General features: G+C 36.0%; 1 protein-coding gene across 2 annotated transcripts in view; it reads left to right on the top strand.

Moving 5' to 3' along the window:
- Positions 1-1,801: 1,801 nt before the first annotated feature.
- SPC25 (SPC25 component of NDC80 kinetochore complex) overlaps positions 1,802-17,313 on the top strand; it is a 43,528-nt gene continuing 28,016 nt past the window's right edge. For both annotated transcript variants that reach the window (XM_079131900.1, XM_079131899.1), the window contains exons 1-5: positions 1,802-1,914; positions 2,711-2,860; positions 2,962-3,027; positions 14,598-14,744; positions 15,914-16,018. In XM_079131900.1, the coding sequence (XP_078988026.1) occupies positions 2,722-2,860; positions 2,962-3,027; positions 14,598-14,744; positions 15,914-16,018 (457 nt within the window). In that variant the 5' untranslated portion in view covers positions 1,802-1,914; positions 2,711-2,721. The remainder of the gene's footprint in view (positions 1,915-2,710; positions 2,861-2,961; positions 3,028-14,597; positions 14,745-15,913; positions 16,019-17,313) is intronic.

The raw sequence follows: 17,313 nt of genomic DNA, 5'->3' as shown, positions 1-17,313 counted from the left end.
TAGGACCTATTCTGTGGGCTGAGCAGAAAGAACTGGGTGTCTCTAGTTATGGTTGGGGAGTAAGAGAAATCATTCATCTGGTCTTTTGGAGATGAAGATTTTAACAGGTGACAGAAATTCCTTCCCTCACACATTGGTTAGGAAGAGACCTGAGAAAGAACAAAACACAATGATTACCCTGGAGTCACCGTGAAGACTGCACACTGGTGAAGGAATCACTTCTCTTAGTCCAAGGTCCACAGCAATCTAGAATCTTCATTCAGTGGCCTAATTAAAATCAGTGTATAAACTCAGCAACTTATCAACAGAGTACCAAGTCATCCCCTTACATGAATCTTATTAAATCTTATTCTATATTCAAGTTTACTGTCTTCACTAGTCTGGGACAGTGAAAACTCTGGAAAAAATGAGCACTATTAAATCATTTATCTAAAGCTCTGAGATGTTCAACCCATAAAATGTAAGATTAATATTACTAGATTTCTAACATCAGAAGTTAATTTGTGAAATCAAAGATGATTTATCCCAGTAAATTTTATGATCAAGTTGTCAATAATAGTGCCTAGTCTGGAAGCTGACATTCAGGTACACTGTGGTGTGTTAACTATTAATAACTTTTCTGATTTCATGGGTCTTAATTTAGCTCTTGGGGATTGAATAGCCATTGAACCCATAAACATGTGATTTACACATTTATATTAGTTTCATTGGTGTCTGAATTGTTAATATTCAAAGGAAACAGTGGTAGGGAAAGACCTTTTAACTCATAATCAGAGGCTAAATAACATGTTATAGTAAAGATGGAAAATAATTATCTTTGATATCAATGCTAGCTGGACATCTTTATTGGACTTACTCTCCAGTTGGAGGGCATACTCTCCATTCTTTCCCTGATTTTATTTTTTTGTTTTGTTTTGTTGGATGTCGTTGTTGTTGTTCCTTAGGTATACTACGGATTTTAAATAGTGAATCTATTTCTCTTGTTTGGAGGTCCTGCACAATGCATCTTCCCTGCAGTTTGTACACTCTTTAACAAATCTGAGTTTAATAGCTTGTGCCTCCTTCCTGTGCCTAGGGAACATAGGTGATTTTGATAGTGTTTCACTCGGTTCTAGTTTTCAGTATGGCAACTCGGAATGATATGTTGTCCAATAGGCCTCAAAAGCATTGCTAGAGGAGCAGAAACACGCAGTTTTTGTAAAGTGCAGGAACATATTCTTTTTTTTTTTTTTTTTTTTTTTAAACCAGGGATTAGAAACCCCAAAGGGGCTTAACTATTGAACCACATCCCCAGCCGTTTTTATTTTAGTTTTTGATTTTGAGACTGGGTCTTGCTAAGTTACCCATGTCCTCACTAAATTGCTGAGGCTGGCTTTGAACTTGAGATCCTTCGGCCCCAGCTTCCTTGGGGAGATTACAGGTGTGCGAACACATTCTGAGGACCCTCTGAATGTCTTGGCCCATTCATAATTGGAGTCAATGTTATAAAATAAGTCCAAAAAGAGGTTATATACTTAAAAATAATAAAGTTCAATTATTGCAGAAACCTGCATTTGAAGCCGATGAATGAAAGGCTCATTCTGGGCAAGTCCTCAGGGATCTAATACTTTCCCAGGCTCCGCTGAAAGTCCCGCTGTCGCTTTGAAAAGAACTACGAATCCCAGAATGCTCTTTCCTTCATATACTTCCGCGAGAATTCCAGGGTGTGATCAGCCAATCTTGGCCTAGAGAGTTTGTGCTACCAGCCAATGAGAGGGCGAGCGCTCGCCGAGAGGCGGGCGGCGGGAGGTGCTTTGGGTTTGAAATCGGAACTTTGGCGGGGAAGCCGGAGCTAGGTCTGGCAACAGGCTGGTGACTGAAGGTAACGCAGATCTGGTTTGGGGAAAGCGTCGGGGCTGACCCCTTTCGATCAAGGTGAGAGAAGTAGGAGCGGAACGGGGCCCCTCGACTGACCTGTCACGTTAGGGGAAAGTAGGTTTCCGGTGGCACGTGTGTACACACTCAGGGCGGCGTTTGTGAAATGCGCTTCTTTTAGCAGGTTGGGGTTCCAGGTCTGGCGGAGTGGTAGCAGCGAAGTCACCGGGTTCCGGGTTTCACCGAATGAGATATCTTTGGCTTTCCTGGAAAGGTTTTAGCGTCATATAGAACTGATGGGGCCTAGAGTTTTCCTGGACCTCTTTTTATTGAAAATGATACTGAGACCCAGAGAAATTAGGTCATCTGTACTTGTCCTGGATCGAACCCGCCAATCTAAGGCTCTAGTCTCCATTTAACTAGCTTCTTGTTACTGGTGGGAGGAACATGCAGGGTAAATGTGTGAGGTCTTATCCTACTAGGGGGTGGGGCGGGTGAGTGGGGAAGCAGTGGTCACAGGGGGATCCAGGCTAGAATCAGAACGGGTCAGAATTGAAAGGGCCTTAGAAGGAACCAGTTTTACTTGTGAGCAAAATGAATTTGGGGTCAGTTTTCCAGAATCATAGAGCAGATGATCTGTGCTGTTAACACTTACCTACTAACAAGACCGTAGAGTAGGTTGGTAAAACTGCCCAGAATTCTTGATGTTACTTAACCATAGTTAAGTCCAAGAGACTTGATCCGATATTCTGGAGTATCAAGAACTAACAGCAAGGGTCCAACTGCCAAAATAGATTCATTGGAATGTGCCTTTATTTGATTTCAGTAACTTGAAATTGTGTCCCATGTTTTGTAGTGTCTTACACAATGGCGGAGGATGAACTGGCCCTCTTTGATAAAAGTATAAATGAATTCGGAAGTAAGTTCATAAACATTTTCAGTGACACCCCCTGTCAGATGGTGGGTCTAAGAGAAGCCTACAAGGACTCCATTAAAGCACTTGCAGGTACCTAGAGTTAACTTGTAACTTGCTGTTTTTGCTGTTCTTTTTTTATTTTCTAGTGTTATTTCAGCTGAATTAAAACTTTAATTCAATTTCTGTTTCAGAAAAACTGTCGGTGAAATTGAAGGAAGAAGAACGAATGGTTGAGATGTTCCTGGAATATCAAAATCGTATGTGAAAAACTTAGATCAGCTTGGCTTTTTTTATATTAAATGTCTTTGTCTTGAAATCCCTCATACAAGTAAGATAATGTAGTATGTATATTTATACATTCACACATATGCATTCAAACATGCTTATGTATATAAGAAGTAATAAACATTTATGTATTTACCACAGTTTAAGAAATATGACATCCCATGTTATACCTGCCCCCCACCTTTTAGAACTAATATTTTGTTTAGCATTGTTTTTGAATATTATATAAATAGTATCATTTTTGTATGTATTTGTCCTTTTTTCACTCAGCATTGTACTTGTAAGATTTATTTATGTCAATGTGTAAATGCTAGCAATTTTTAAAAAGTGAGTTTATTTTCACATTGAATTGAGAAGCTGGGGTTCTCTCAGCACTTTGGGTAGGATTTTGACAGTCTTTCTGTATTTTTTTCTATAATTTTTCCCTTCCTGTTTCTGTAACTTTCTAGAATGTCCAGAGTGGATCAGTAGCTTTTATTGTAATGTAATGTTTTTACAATGGGCATGTGCTGTTTCACTTGCCACATTTCTCATTTGGCTAAGTCCGGGTTTGTCTTGACTTGCCCACTTTACTCACTTTGTGGCCCATAAAACATTTAACTTTGTAACCCCTGATGGATTATTATGATAGATGTTTATTCAAGTTCATTTTCTTAGCTGCTTTGAAGCTTCTATGCCCTTTACTGCTTCTCTTATCCCCTCTGTGACTATAAACAAAAAGGAAAACGTGTGTGTGGAAGAGAGAAAGTATATCAAATTTGGGTCCTTTAAATGCTTTTAATTTGTAGAATGCCTAGGGATTAGAAAATTAAGTTTGAAACTCAATTTTTACCACTGAGTCTCCAAAATGTGCTCTTAAATATTAATTAAGATATTAATCACAAAAAATGTAAAGATGTACTGTAAATACTCTAAAGTCTAAAAGCATTATCATTTTTTAAAATAAGTTTATATCTGAACAGAAATATATTTTACCTAAGTTCAACAAACATTTGATTGCTGTTGCCCAAAACTAGAGAGATAACAATGCATAAGGTATATCTGTTCCAAATTTAGCAGAGGATATAGACAGGGAAACCATGATTAAAATATGTTGTAATAGTTGCTGTAATAATGGAATGGGTGCTGTGTGGTCATAGAATCTGGAGGACTGGAGTCTTCTAGGGAGGGTTGCAGAATGTCTAATAGCCAACCCTTACCTTAATGCCCTGTGCCAGATCCTGTTCTAGGATTTTTGCATATGTTGACTTCTGAATTCTAACAACAACCCTAAGGAGTCTGGATACTGATTTTAATCCTACCTTATAGATAAGGAAATTTGCATAGAGGCAAAATAACTTGCTCAAGGTCATGAACAGAAAAGTGATTTGAACCTAAATGATCTGATTATATGCATTACCCTACAGAAGATTGTGGAGCAGGGTTGAGGAAGTTCATCAGATTCAGCACTAACTAGGAAGGAGAGGGAGCAGCATGTGGAATGTGGTAGAAATTTGGAAGCTTTTGAGTTCTGGGATGGTTGGAGTTCAGTGTGGATGGGACATGCTGAAGTGAGTGGAAGGAAAATTGGTTAGCCAGGTGATGGACTTACATGATGTACAAAGGGATTTGGGCTTTATTTTTTGGTAGATAAAGAGTTGCCGTTAACCTGAAAAATGATATTGGATTTGTAGTTCAGGAAAAGCACTCTGGCAATGTCATACACAACATATGGGAGTGGGCCATCAGCTGAAAGGAAAAAGCTAATGCAGTAGATCAGGCAAACAGTGAGGCTGTCTTAGACCTCTGACAGGTCTAAGGAGGTAGACTTATTTGGGGCTGCTGTCCTGAAGATGAGAACATGGTTCTAGGATGATTCCTGCCTTCTGATGTGGTGATGCATTTCCTACATGACTGATTAGAAGAGGAGGAGCGTGTTTTTAGGGGCGGGAAGTAGACAAAGATGGGTTCAATTTTAAATGTATTGAGCAAATATGTTGAGATTATTGTGCCATGGGCCTGGGCCTGGTAGGTAGAGATGTCTGGTAAGCAATGTCTAGATGGATCAGGAGACCAGCCAGGAAATGAGTCTTTGCTGAAATAGAGATTTGGGAGTCTTTAGTATATTTGGGGGATTAAAGCTGTGATGGGATGGGTAGAGTGAAAGGAGATAGCCATGGTATAATAATACTTACTGAATTGTCACTGTGTGCCAGGTACTGTGCTGTATTCCACATACACCATTTCCTTTGATCCTCATGACATTTCTCCCAAGTATATATGTATTTATGTATGTACATATGTATTATTATTCCTGTTTTATTGATGAGATTGCAGGCTCAGAGAGCTTGTGATTTGATGGGGACCATTGAACTGACTCATGAGGACTCATATTCACATTACATTGCCTCTCTATAATTTTAGGGAGATAAGAGAAAAGGATCAGGAAAGACAGAATTAGCATTAAGAGACCAGAGAGAGTTAGAAGGTCATATAAACTAGAAGAGGTGAGAACCCAGAAAGGGTATTATAAACACTGGGAAGTCACAGGTAGGACTAATAAGATACGCTGATAACATGATACTTTGGGAGTAGGAAAGATTGAGGGGATTCATTCACTCACCAAATATTTGTTGAGCTACTAGTCTATGGTAGGTACTATTTTAGGAAGATGCAGCGGAGAACAAAATAGCCAAACATTCTAGTGTACTTGGAGCATCTTTTCCATCACGTTATCACTTGCAAGAGGACCATCTATTGAAAGTACATCTGCTTTGGGCAACCTCTTAAACTATCTAAATCCTGAAATTGCAGAGATTTCACAGATGAGGAAATTGAACTCACTGGGGTTAAAAACGTGGCTAATGTCAAACATTGGGTGGATGCAAGTTCTAGGATTGCATCCAAAATGTCTGCTCTTTCCAGGGTACCATGCTGACTTTTCTACAACAGGGGGAAAGTGAAAGAGAGGTTCCTGTGCTAAGTAGTACTGGTGATGTTTTGAAATACTGGCTGGCTAACTACATGTACATAAAATAATAGTCATGCAACATTGAGGCCTTTACATTTGTATTGCCACAAGTCCGCATAATTCAAATGTTATAAAACACCCACGAATATGGTATTTGTATATTGCTTATTGTTTTCACACCATTGGGTACTCTAGCCCTGTGAAGTAAATGAATGGGGTAGACATTTTACTGTATCTCCATTTTATAAATGAGGTTTTGGAAGTTGTGTTTTGAGCAGGGTGTTTGAAGAAACAACTGATGTGCCAAATTGGAGCTGAGACTTTTGACTTAAACTCTGGATTTTTTTTTTTTTTTTTTTAGTGCAATTCTACTTAATAATCTCTTTTAAATACTAGCATTTTTCTTTCTGATAATTCTAATATTTATTTTAAAATTATACTTGCCATATGATCATGTCAAATTCTTGGAAAATACAGAAAAATAAACAAAAATAATATCCATAATATTGAGAACCACATTTAACAAAATAACATGACATTTTGGCTTTTATTTTTCATATACTATGTAGAATTTTCCCTCTCTCTCTCTCTCTCTCTCTCTGTTTTTTTTTTTGTTTGTTTGTTTGTTTGTTTGGTACCAGGGTTGAATCCATGTGTATTCTATCACTAATCTACCTCTCCAGTCTTTTTTATTTTTATTTTGATACAGGGTCTCACTAAGTTTTAGAGACTGATTTTGAACTTGCCATTCTTCTGCATTAGGTCCTGTGTCACAGGGAGTATAGGTATGTGCTACTGTGCCCAGCTACTATGTAGATTTCTTCTTTGAGCATAATGGTTTCTATATAAATATCATTTTATTATTTTCTACTTTGAGAGTATTACTATGTTCTTTGAAAACATAGCCCATTTTATTGATATACCATACTTCTAATAATTTACTTATTAGATATCTAGGATGTTTTCAGTTTTTCATCATAAAAACTGAAAAACTTTTTATATAAATATTTGTACATATTCTGTTTTCTTAGGGTAACTTTGTAAAAATTGCTAAAGAACATAAATATCCTTAAGGCCCTTTTGTTTTATAGGGTCAAAAATATTTTCCAGGACTCTAGCATTTTGCATTCCTTTCAGCACTAGCTATTATTTTGTAAACATTGTCATAAATGAAAATTGGCATGTTATTGCTTTATTTGCATTTCTGTAGTTACTACTGAGATTAAATTATCTTTCCTATTTATTAGCCATCTGCATTTTGTTTTTTGTCTGTTTCTGCCTTTTCTGGTTCCCCAATGCCTCAAGAATTTGTTTTTGTCTTCTTTATATTAAAAAATAACCCATTGCTAGAGGAGGATAGTTTAACAAACAAAAGCATGCCTTTGAAGTCAAGATCTGAGTTTGAATCCAGGTCTTTTTATTCATTGCAGCCTAGCAGATATAGCTTTGGAAAAGTTACTAAACTGCTAAGTCCTTTTATTCCTCTTCTTTTAAAAAATAATAAAAAAATAATAAAAACCCCATGCAGTGGTGTATACCAGTAATCTCAGTGATTCAGGAGGCTGAGGCCGGAGGATCTCAAGTTCAAGGCCTGTCTCAGCAACTTAAGGACATTCTGTTTCAAGATAAAAAATAAAAAGGGCTAGAATAAATCTAGCATGTTCAAGATTCTGAGTTCAATCTCTAGTACCACAGGAAAATAAACCAAAGAGAACAAGACATGTATGATAGCATTATTGTGAACCTGAAATAAATTCATATATATATACATATTACCTTATATGTAATATAATATCTTATAAAAATTTTCTGCTTTTCAAGTTTCAAGAGTTTTTCCCATACAACTTTAATATAAAATTCACAAATACTGCTTTTCAGGTTTTGAGTTTTATATATAGATATTTAATAAATATGAAATTCAATTTGGGTTATAGTACTGTTTAAGGAATAATCTACCTCTTGATCACTGATTTTATATTTCCTTTATCATACTGACTTCCTAAATAGAACTAATAATTGAGGTTTTCTTTTTTGTTTTACTGAACTCTATGTAAGTTCTTTTCCTAGCACCCCACTACTGTGTCTCAGCAACAAACACTATATGTGATAGGGCAGGTTTCTTTCCTTGATATTTTCCCTTTACATTTTCTTAACTATTCTCACCTGTGTATTGTCAGACAAATTTAATTTTGTTAGATCGTCCCTTGCCCCACCCCCACTCCCACAGTTCCACTGGCACTGTGTTAGATGAAGAAGTGAATTTGGGAAATGTTGGCTTCTTTATGATATTTAGAAGCATGAAGAGTCATGTCAGCTATCCAAGTCAAATGTGTCTCAGATAAGTGTTATAGTATTTTTCATACAAAATCTAAATATTTCTTGATCTAGATTATTCTTGAATGTGTTGTTTGTTATCACTGTTAATGAGACTTCCTTGCTTCCTGGTCTTGAGAGATGTTTCTCAAGCAAAGAATTGAATGCTTAGTTCAATTTGGAAAAGAGGTCATAGTGCCATTTCCCTTTTGAAGATTCATGGTATTTAAGGTCCTTAGAAGTTTTGTGATGGATTTATTTAACTTAAAAAAAAAAACAGCTTCCTATAATCACTTATCCTTGGAACACATACTCACTTGTAATTATAATACTGGAATTAAATGACAATACCGATATTTTGGATTATTTAGTATAATGCAGTACTACAGGTTAATGGCATTGTATTTTGAAATGTTCAGATTTTATTTAAATGTTAGTAATTAAATCAGAAATTCAGAAGTATATAGAAGCATATTATAGAGCTCTCCTGGCTTTATTTCTTTGACCTCTTACCTTCTACCCTAGAGTTCTTGGGCTTTTAGTATCATCCTGTCCTATTTAGCCTCCTGATTGGCACTTTGGGGACCTTTGTCTCCCGGCAGTAGGCCCCAAGTAGAGCAGTTGTGTTTGTTTTCCAGCCAAGAAAGGAAGGAGTAGCTCTGCCAGGGTTATTCTTTTTCCCAGCAAATAGTCCTGGCCAGTTTAATGTACAGGCTTTGTTCCTATTTTATCCTAACATGTGTAGGAGGGGTTTGGGTGCTTATAAAAGCCAAGAGGTTAACAGAGCTAAGAGGGCTTGTAGAGATAGTGACAAGGACATGGGATAGTTAGAGGGATTAAAGCCAAGAAAGGGAAATGAGGTGCTTGTCAGTATCAAATAGCTATAGAGAGCCAGTATTTTGGTACTGAAAAATAGCATGAAATAGCAAAAACTAATATTAAAGTTATTAGCATAAACGAAACTTGACATTTGTACATTAATTATTGTTATTTATGAAAGCTGTTGATTTTTGTGGTAAAACACAAATTCTGATGAACTTTCAATAGATGTTTAAAATATTGTAGATAGATGCTAATTGTCTACATATAATGAAGTTATTTTTTCCTTTCCAATACTTTTACCAACTAAATATATCTTGTATTGGACAGAAACTTCTAAGGAAAAACATTAAATAATAATAATAGCAGGTACTTTTGTTCCTTTTAGACATGGCTTTTAGTGTTTCTCTTTACAAGTATGGGATTTGAAAGGTTTTTGTTTTGTTTCTATCATGTTAAAGAAATGCCTTTCTGTATCTAGTTGAAGAATCAGACAAAAGCTAAAGGAATTTACAAAAAGAAAGCCGGCATTACAGAATATTCTCAACAAAATATTCCATGAGGAAGAGATGAAAAACAACGATGCAAATCAGCAACGGGAGGAACTAGCCTAAAGGAATAGCCAAATAAAGGAGAAACCAAATCATGTCAAAAAAACAAAAATGAGTCAAATAACTGGGAATACAAATCATATCACAATAATAACCCTGAAAGTTAATGGCCTGAACTCATCAATCAAAAGACATAGACTGGCAGATTGGATTAAAAAGAAAAATCCAACAATATGCTGCCTGCAAGAGACTCATCTCATAGAAAGAGATACCAACAGACTAAAAGTGAAAGGATGGGAAAAAACATACCATGCACACGGACACAGCAAAGAAGCTGGAGTATCCATCCTCATTTCCGATAACGTGGACTTCAAGCCAAAACTAGTCAGAAGGGATAAAGAAGGACATTACATACTGCTTAAGGGAAGCATAAATCAGCAAGACAACAATCATAAATATCTATGCCCCGAACATTGGCTCATCCATGTACATCAAACAAATCCTTCTCAATTCCAGAAATAAAATAGACCACAACACGAGGCGATTTTAACACACCTCTCTCACCGCTGGATAGATCGTCCAAACAAAAATTGAATAAAGAAACCATAGATCTCAATAACACAATCAACAATTTAGACTTAACCGACTCATATAGAATGTACTATCCAACAAAGAACGAATACACTTTCTTCTCAGCAGCACATGGATCCTTCTCTAAAATAGACCATGTTTTATGCCAAAAAGCTACTGTTAGCAAATACAAGAAGATATACTACCTTGTACTCTATCAGATCATAATGGATTGAAATTAGAAATAAATGACAGAATAAAAAACAGAAACTTCTCCAATACTTGGCTATAAAATAATACACTATTATATGATGAATGGATAGCAGAAGACATCAGGAGGGAAATTAAAAAATTCTTATAAGTAAACGAGAACAAAGACACATCATATCAAAACCTCTGGGACACTATGAAAGCAGTACTTAGAGGAAGATTTATTTCATGGGGCGCATTCAACAAAAGAAGTAGAAATCAACAAATAAACGACAACACTACAGCTCAAAGCCCTAGAAAAAGAAGAGCAGACCAACACCAAAGTAGTAGAAGACAGGAAGTAGTTAAAATCAGAGCCGAAATCAACGAAATTGAAACAAGAGAAACAATCGGAAAAATAAACAAAATAAATAGTTCGTTCTTTGAAAAAATAAACAAACTTGATAAACCCTTAGCCACACTAACAAAGAGAAAGCGGGAGAAAACTCCAATTACTAAAATTCGGAATGAACAAGGAAATATCACAACAGACACGAGTGAAATCCAAAACATAATTAGAAGCTATTTTGAAAATCTATACTCCAACAAAACAGAAAACCTCAAAGACATCAACAGGTTTCTAGAGACATATGAATTACCTAAACTGAACAAGGAGGACATACACAACTTAAATAATTGCTTCAATTTCAAGCAGTGAAATAGAAGAGGTCATCAAAAGCCTACCAACAAAGAAAAGTCCGGGACCAGATGGCTTCTCAGCCGAGTTCTACAAAACCTTTAAAGAAGAGCTCATTCCAATACTTCTCAAAGTATTCCATAAAATAGAAGAGGAGGGAACCCTCCCAAACTCATTCTGTGAAGCCAATATCACCCTGATACCTAAACCAGACAGAGACACATCGAGGAAAGAAAATTTCAGACCAATATCCTTAATGAACATTGACGCAAAAATTATCAACAAATTTTTAGCAAATCGCATACAAAAATATATTAAAAAGATAGTGCACCACAATGAAGTGGGTTTTATCCCAGGGATGCAAGGTTGGTCCAACATCCGGAAATCAGTAAGTGTCATTCACCATATCAACAGACTAAAAGTTAAGAATCACATGATTATTTCAATAGATGCAGAAAAAGCATTCGATACAATACAGCATCCCTTCATGCTCAAAACACTAGAAAAACTCGGGGTAGTGGGAACATTCCTTAACATTGTAAAGGCCATCTATGCTAAGCCCATGGCCAATATCATTCTAAATGGTGAAAAACTGAAAGCATTCCCCCTAAAAACTGGAACAAGGCAAGGATGCCCTCTTTCACCATTTCTATTCAACATTGTTCTTAAGACTCTAGCCAGAGCAATTAGACAAACCAAAGAAATTAAAGGGATACAAATTGGAAAAGAACTCAAACTATCCCTGTTTACTGATGACATGGTTATATATTTAGAGGAACCTGGAAATTCCACCAGAAACTCTTAGAACTCATAAGTGAATTCAGTAAAGTAGCAGGTTACAAGATCAATGCTTATAAATCCAACACATTTTTATACATAAGTGATGAATCTTTGGAAAGAGAAATTAGGAAAACTACCCCATTCACAATAGCATCGAAAAAAATAAAATAGTTGGGAATCAATCTCACAAAAGAGGTGAAAGACCTCTACATTGAGAACTACAGAACACTAAAGAAAGAAATTAAAGAAAATCTTAGAAGATGGAAAGATCTTCCATGTTCTTGGATAGGCAGAATTAGTATTGTCAAAATGGCCATCCTACCAAAAGTGCTATACAGATTCAATGCAATTCTAATTAAAATCCCAATGGTGTACCTTACAGAAATAGAGCAAGCAATTATGAAATTCATCTGGAAGAATAAGAAACCCAGAATAGCTAAAGCAATCCTCAGTAGAAAGAGCGAAGCAAGGGGGTATCTCAATAGCAGATCTTCAACTCTATTACAAAGCAATAGTAACAAAAACGGCATGGTATTGGTACCAAAATAGACAGGTAGATCAATGGTACAGAATAGAGGACATTGGACACAAACCCCAAATAAATACAATTTTCTCATACTAGACAAAGGGGCCAAAAATATGCAATGGAGAAGAGATAGCCTGTTCAACAAATTGTGCTGGGAAAACTGGAAAACCGTATGCAACAGAATGAAATTAAACACCTATCTCTCACCCTGCACAAAACTCAACTCAAAATGGATCAAGGACCTTGGAATCAGACCAGAGACCCTGCATCTTATAGAAGAAAAAGTAGGTCCAAACCGTCAACTTGTTGGCTTAGGATCAGACTTCCTTAACAGGACTCCCATAGCACAAGAAATAAAAGCAAGAATCAACAACTGGGATAGATTCAAACTAAAAAGCTTTCTCTCAGCAAAGGAAGCTATCAGTAATGTGAAGAGAGAGCCTACAGAGTGGGAGAATATCTTTGCCACTCATACTTCAGATAGAGCGTTAATTTCCAGAATCTATAAAGAACTCAAAAAATTCTACACCAAGAATACAAATAACCCAATCAACAAAAGGGCTAAGGAAATGAACAGACACTTCACAGAAGAAGATGTACAAGCAATCAACAGATATATGAAAAAATGTTCAACATCTAGAGTAATAAGAGAAATGCTAATCAAAACTACCCTAAGATTCCATCTCACCCCAATTAGAATGGCGATTATGAAGAACACAAGCAACAATAGGTGTTGGCGAGGATGTGGGGAAAAAGGTATACTCATACATTGCTGGTGGGGTTGCAAATTAGTGCAGCCACTCTGGAAAGCAGTATGGAGATTCCTCAGAAAGCTTGGAATGGAACCACCGTTTGACCCAGTTATCCCACTCCTTGGCCTATACCCAAAGGACTTAAAATCAGCATACTACAGAGATACAGCCACATCAATGTTCATAGCTGCTCAATTCACCGTAGCCAGATTGTGGAACCAACCTAGATGCCCTTCAGTTGATGAATGGATAAAGAAACTGTGGCATATATATACAATGGAATATTACTCTGCCGTGAATAATGATAAAATTATGGCATTTGCAGGCAAATGGATGAAATTGGAGAATATCATGCTAAGTGAGATAAGCCAATCTCAAAAAACTAAAGGACGAATGATCTCACTGATAAGCGGATGAGGACATATAATGGGGGGTAGGAGGGGTTAGCATTAGGGTTAGGATTAGGTTTAGGGTTAGGGTTAAGGAGGGTGGTAAGAATGGAGGAAGAAAGGAATGTATAGAGGGAAAAGAGGGGTGGGAGGGGTGGGGGGAAAGGGAAAAAAATAACAATGAATCAAAGAACATTGCCCTATGTAAATTTATGATTTTTAATAAAAAAGAAAAAGGAATCAGTATCAGGAATGTGTACTGAATTTGCATAATCTTTTAAATGCCTGCTTATGGGATGAATTTTCCTAATATTCCACCGTCTCTATCTATCCATCTGTCTCTCTAATATATATATTTGCCCTTAGGAGATTATTTTTAATGTTATTTTATTAAGCATTTTGACACCTGTTTTCAAGTGAAGTTAGTTTCTATGGTTATGGATAGTGGGAGAGTGCTACTTTTATTGAGTTAGTTTCTGAATTGTGCCAATTTGGTAAGATTTGCCTGCCTGCCTATCTTCCTTCCTTCCTTCCCTTCCTTCTATCTTTTTAGTATGTTTCCAAATAATTTATATAACATAAGTACTAGCTGATTCTTCAAGGCAATTTTTTCTAGAGTTTGGTTGTCTTTGGTGGTAGATTTTATTTAAGTACTTACTTGGAATGGGGATCTGAAAGGATCACGATCTTCTGATTTTCTGTGTCATTGTTTAATTTGGTGTACTCATTTTAAAAAGCATTTCTGTCTCCCCATTTCTTGTTTTCAAAGACAAGTAGGAAAGAATACATTAGGGTTTTTTTTATTGTTTTTTTTTCCCTTTGTCTTAAAATGTTTGAATCATGAGGAGATGCTTATCAAGACATTAATCTTTTGCTTTTTTTTTTTTTTTTTTTTTGCTGGTGCTGGGGGCATTAATCTTTTGAAAGTCAATTTTTTGTATTGTTTTAGCTGTGTGTCACACAGCAAAGCATGTATATTATTGTTAATACCTTGTGCTTCTTGCAGAGATCTGCAGGCAGAATAAGCTCATTCAAGAAAAAAAGGAGAACCTATTAAAGTTGATCACTGAAGTAAAAGGCAAAAAGCAGGAACTAGAAGTACTAACTGCAAAAATCCAGGATCTTAAGGAAGAATATTTTAGGAAGAAAGAAAGTAAGTTTCCAGTTATAAACGTATTTAAAACACTAGTCTAACTTTGAAAATGGTAATGGTTCACAATTATGTACATCCTGCCTGTTCTGTTTCATTGTTAGAAATGGATAATATACCTGAGGACGTAGCCATCTGCTCACCTCTGTAAGGTATCAGGAAAGTTAAATGAATTTTATTATCTTTTGTTTTACTTGAAAGTCTTTGTCTTGCAATTTGTTATAACCAGAGTAATGATGACATTGATGTGAGGGTTTAATTAAGCAGAGTGGGAGACAGTGTCACTAAGTAAGATTTGCTATAGAGAGGCCTTCGTGTGATTTATGCAACAAATATTTATTGACCATAAGTTCTCTGCCAGATAATGTATGCACTTTGTTATGCTGCATAGCCTGTCTAAAATCCTGTCCTGTACTACCTTTTCTTCACTTAGAAAGGAGCCTTGCTTGCCCACAAACTAAGCAATCAATTCTTCAAATCTCTTGGAAGTAACAAGTTTGTTTTGTTAATGTTTTTTCTTGTAGAGTTCTATCTAAGACTAAATCGTGAAATTATTTTTTTATCTGCCAAGTATTACTTAGGGATTATTGTGCTAACTTAAAATTAAAAATTGTAATTAGCATGAAATAAGGCTGTTTTCTCATGAGAAATAGTTATACCTAAAGGAATAGAATAGTTTCTTCTTCCCCATGAAGCTATTAGTATATCCTTAGCTATCTTGAAAAACCAAAGTAGATAAAAGAAGCCTATTTCTTTGTTAGCCATACAAATCCCTGACCTAATTACCTGCATCTCAAGCAATTTGTCCTCTAATCTTGAATGAATAGAAACTCCTTTTATACTATCAGAAGATAGTAAGTGAATAAGTTTAAGCAGATTTATTAGTTTTGCATCATTTTTATATTTGTTTTCAAATTTCTTAAAATTAATTGAATGAGCATTGTTATTTAAAATATGTGATACAAGCTAAGTACCATGGTGCATTCCTGTAATCCCAATTACTCAGAAGGCTGAAGCCGGAGGATCACAAGTTTGAGGCTAGCCAGAGTAACTTAGTGTGTTAAAATAAAAGAGGACTGGAGATATAGCTTAGTGCATGTTCAGTCCCCAGTAATGCAAACAGAAATAAAAACAACAAAAATATATTGAAACATTTTTTTTTTTAATTATAGCTATTTCTAGTGCTAACAAAGCTAATGAAGAGAGATTGAAAAGACTACAGAAATCAGCAGATTTGTATAAAGATCGACTGGGACTAGAAATTAGAAAAATTTATGGTGAGTATATTAATATAAGTAAAATATAGGAGATTAGAGAAACTATATTGTTTTAGTCAGCTTTTGCACCTTTGTAGCCAAAATACCCAACAAGAATAACTTAAAGGAGGAAAAGTTTATTTTGGTTCATGGTATCAGAGGTCTCAATCCATTAACTCCATTGCTCTGGGCCCAAAGTGAGGCCCCACATCAAGATGGAAGGGGCAGTGAAGGAAAGCTGCTCAGCTCAAGGTGATTGGGACACAGAGAGAAGGAGGGGAAGGGGCCATAGAGAAGACTCACCCTGCCAGGGCACATCCCCAGTGACCTACTTCCTCCAACCATACCCCACCTGCTCATAGTTACCATTCCAGTCATTCAAACTAGGATGGGCTAATTAGGTTACAGCTCTCACAATCCAATCATTTCACCTCTAAACATTCTTGGCATTAATGTGGGAGCTTTTGGGGAACACCTCATATCCAAACCAACATCTTAAGTAAAGGAGAATTTTAAAAATATTTTAAATTAAAATAATGACATTATTAACTTTTTAGAAAATAGGGGAAAAATACAATTTGTTTCTATAGCCCCCAAATTGGTCATTTTAAAATGGTGATATAATCATCTGTTCTATTAATGTAGCACAATTTATTCCATCTTTTATTGATTGCTTAACAAATACATTGCTTCTAATAGCATTTGGATTTTCCCAGCTTTTCCATTTTAGAAATACTATAGCAAACGTAGTCTTCCCCAATTTCTTATATAATTTCCATGAAATTATTTCCCAGAGAGGAATTACTGACTTAAAGCACATGAATATTTTTATGACTGCTACATGTATATATCGCTACTCTATGACAATGCCTATTGTTTTGGTTCTCCCCAAGATCACCCTTAGGTTTAGTGATTCTCTAGGACTTAGCATATATAATGGTCCTCCCTTAGCCACAGAGTAGAGGATTTACTGTCCAAGATGCCCAGTTGATACCTGAAACTGCAGCTAGTACTGAATCCTTTATTTACCATATTTTTCCTGTACCTATATATCTAGGAGATACTTTGCCTTTTCACTTAATGGAATTAGTATATCCTTGGCTTCTTGTGGCATATCCAAATTACCACCATCATTATTTTTGGACTTTGGTGTCTTTAGGGGAAATACAGATTGTTTGAACATAAGTACTGCAGTAGTGTGACAGTAAATCTGCTAAATGACCATAATGAGGCAGGTGTTGTATATAGTTATGCTGGACAAAGGGATTTCTCATGTCCTAGGTAGACACTGGGATGGAATGAGATTCATCACACTA

Source organism: Sciurus vulgaris (assembly GCF_902686455.1).
Source record: "Sciurus vulgaris genome assembly, chromosome: 3".
Taxonomy (NCBI): Eukaryota; Metazoa; Chordata; class Mammalia; order Rodentia; family Sciuridae; genus Sciurus; species Sciurus vulgaris.
Note: the sequence above shows the minus strand (reverse complement) of the source record. Positions and strands in the feature narration are given on the sequence as shown.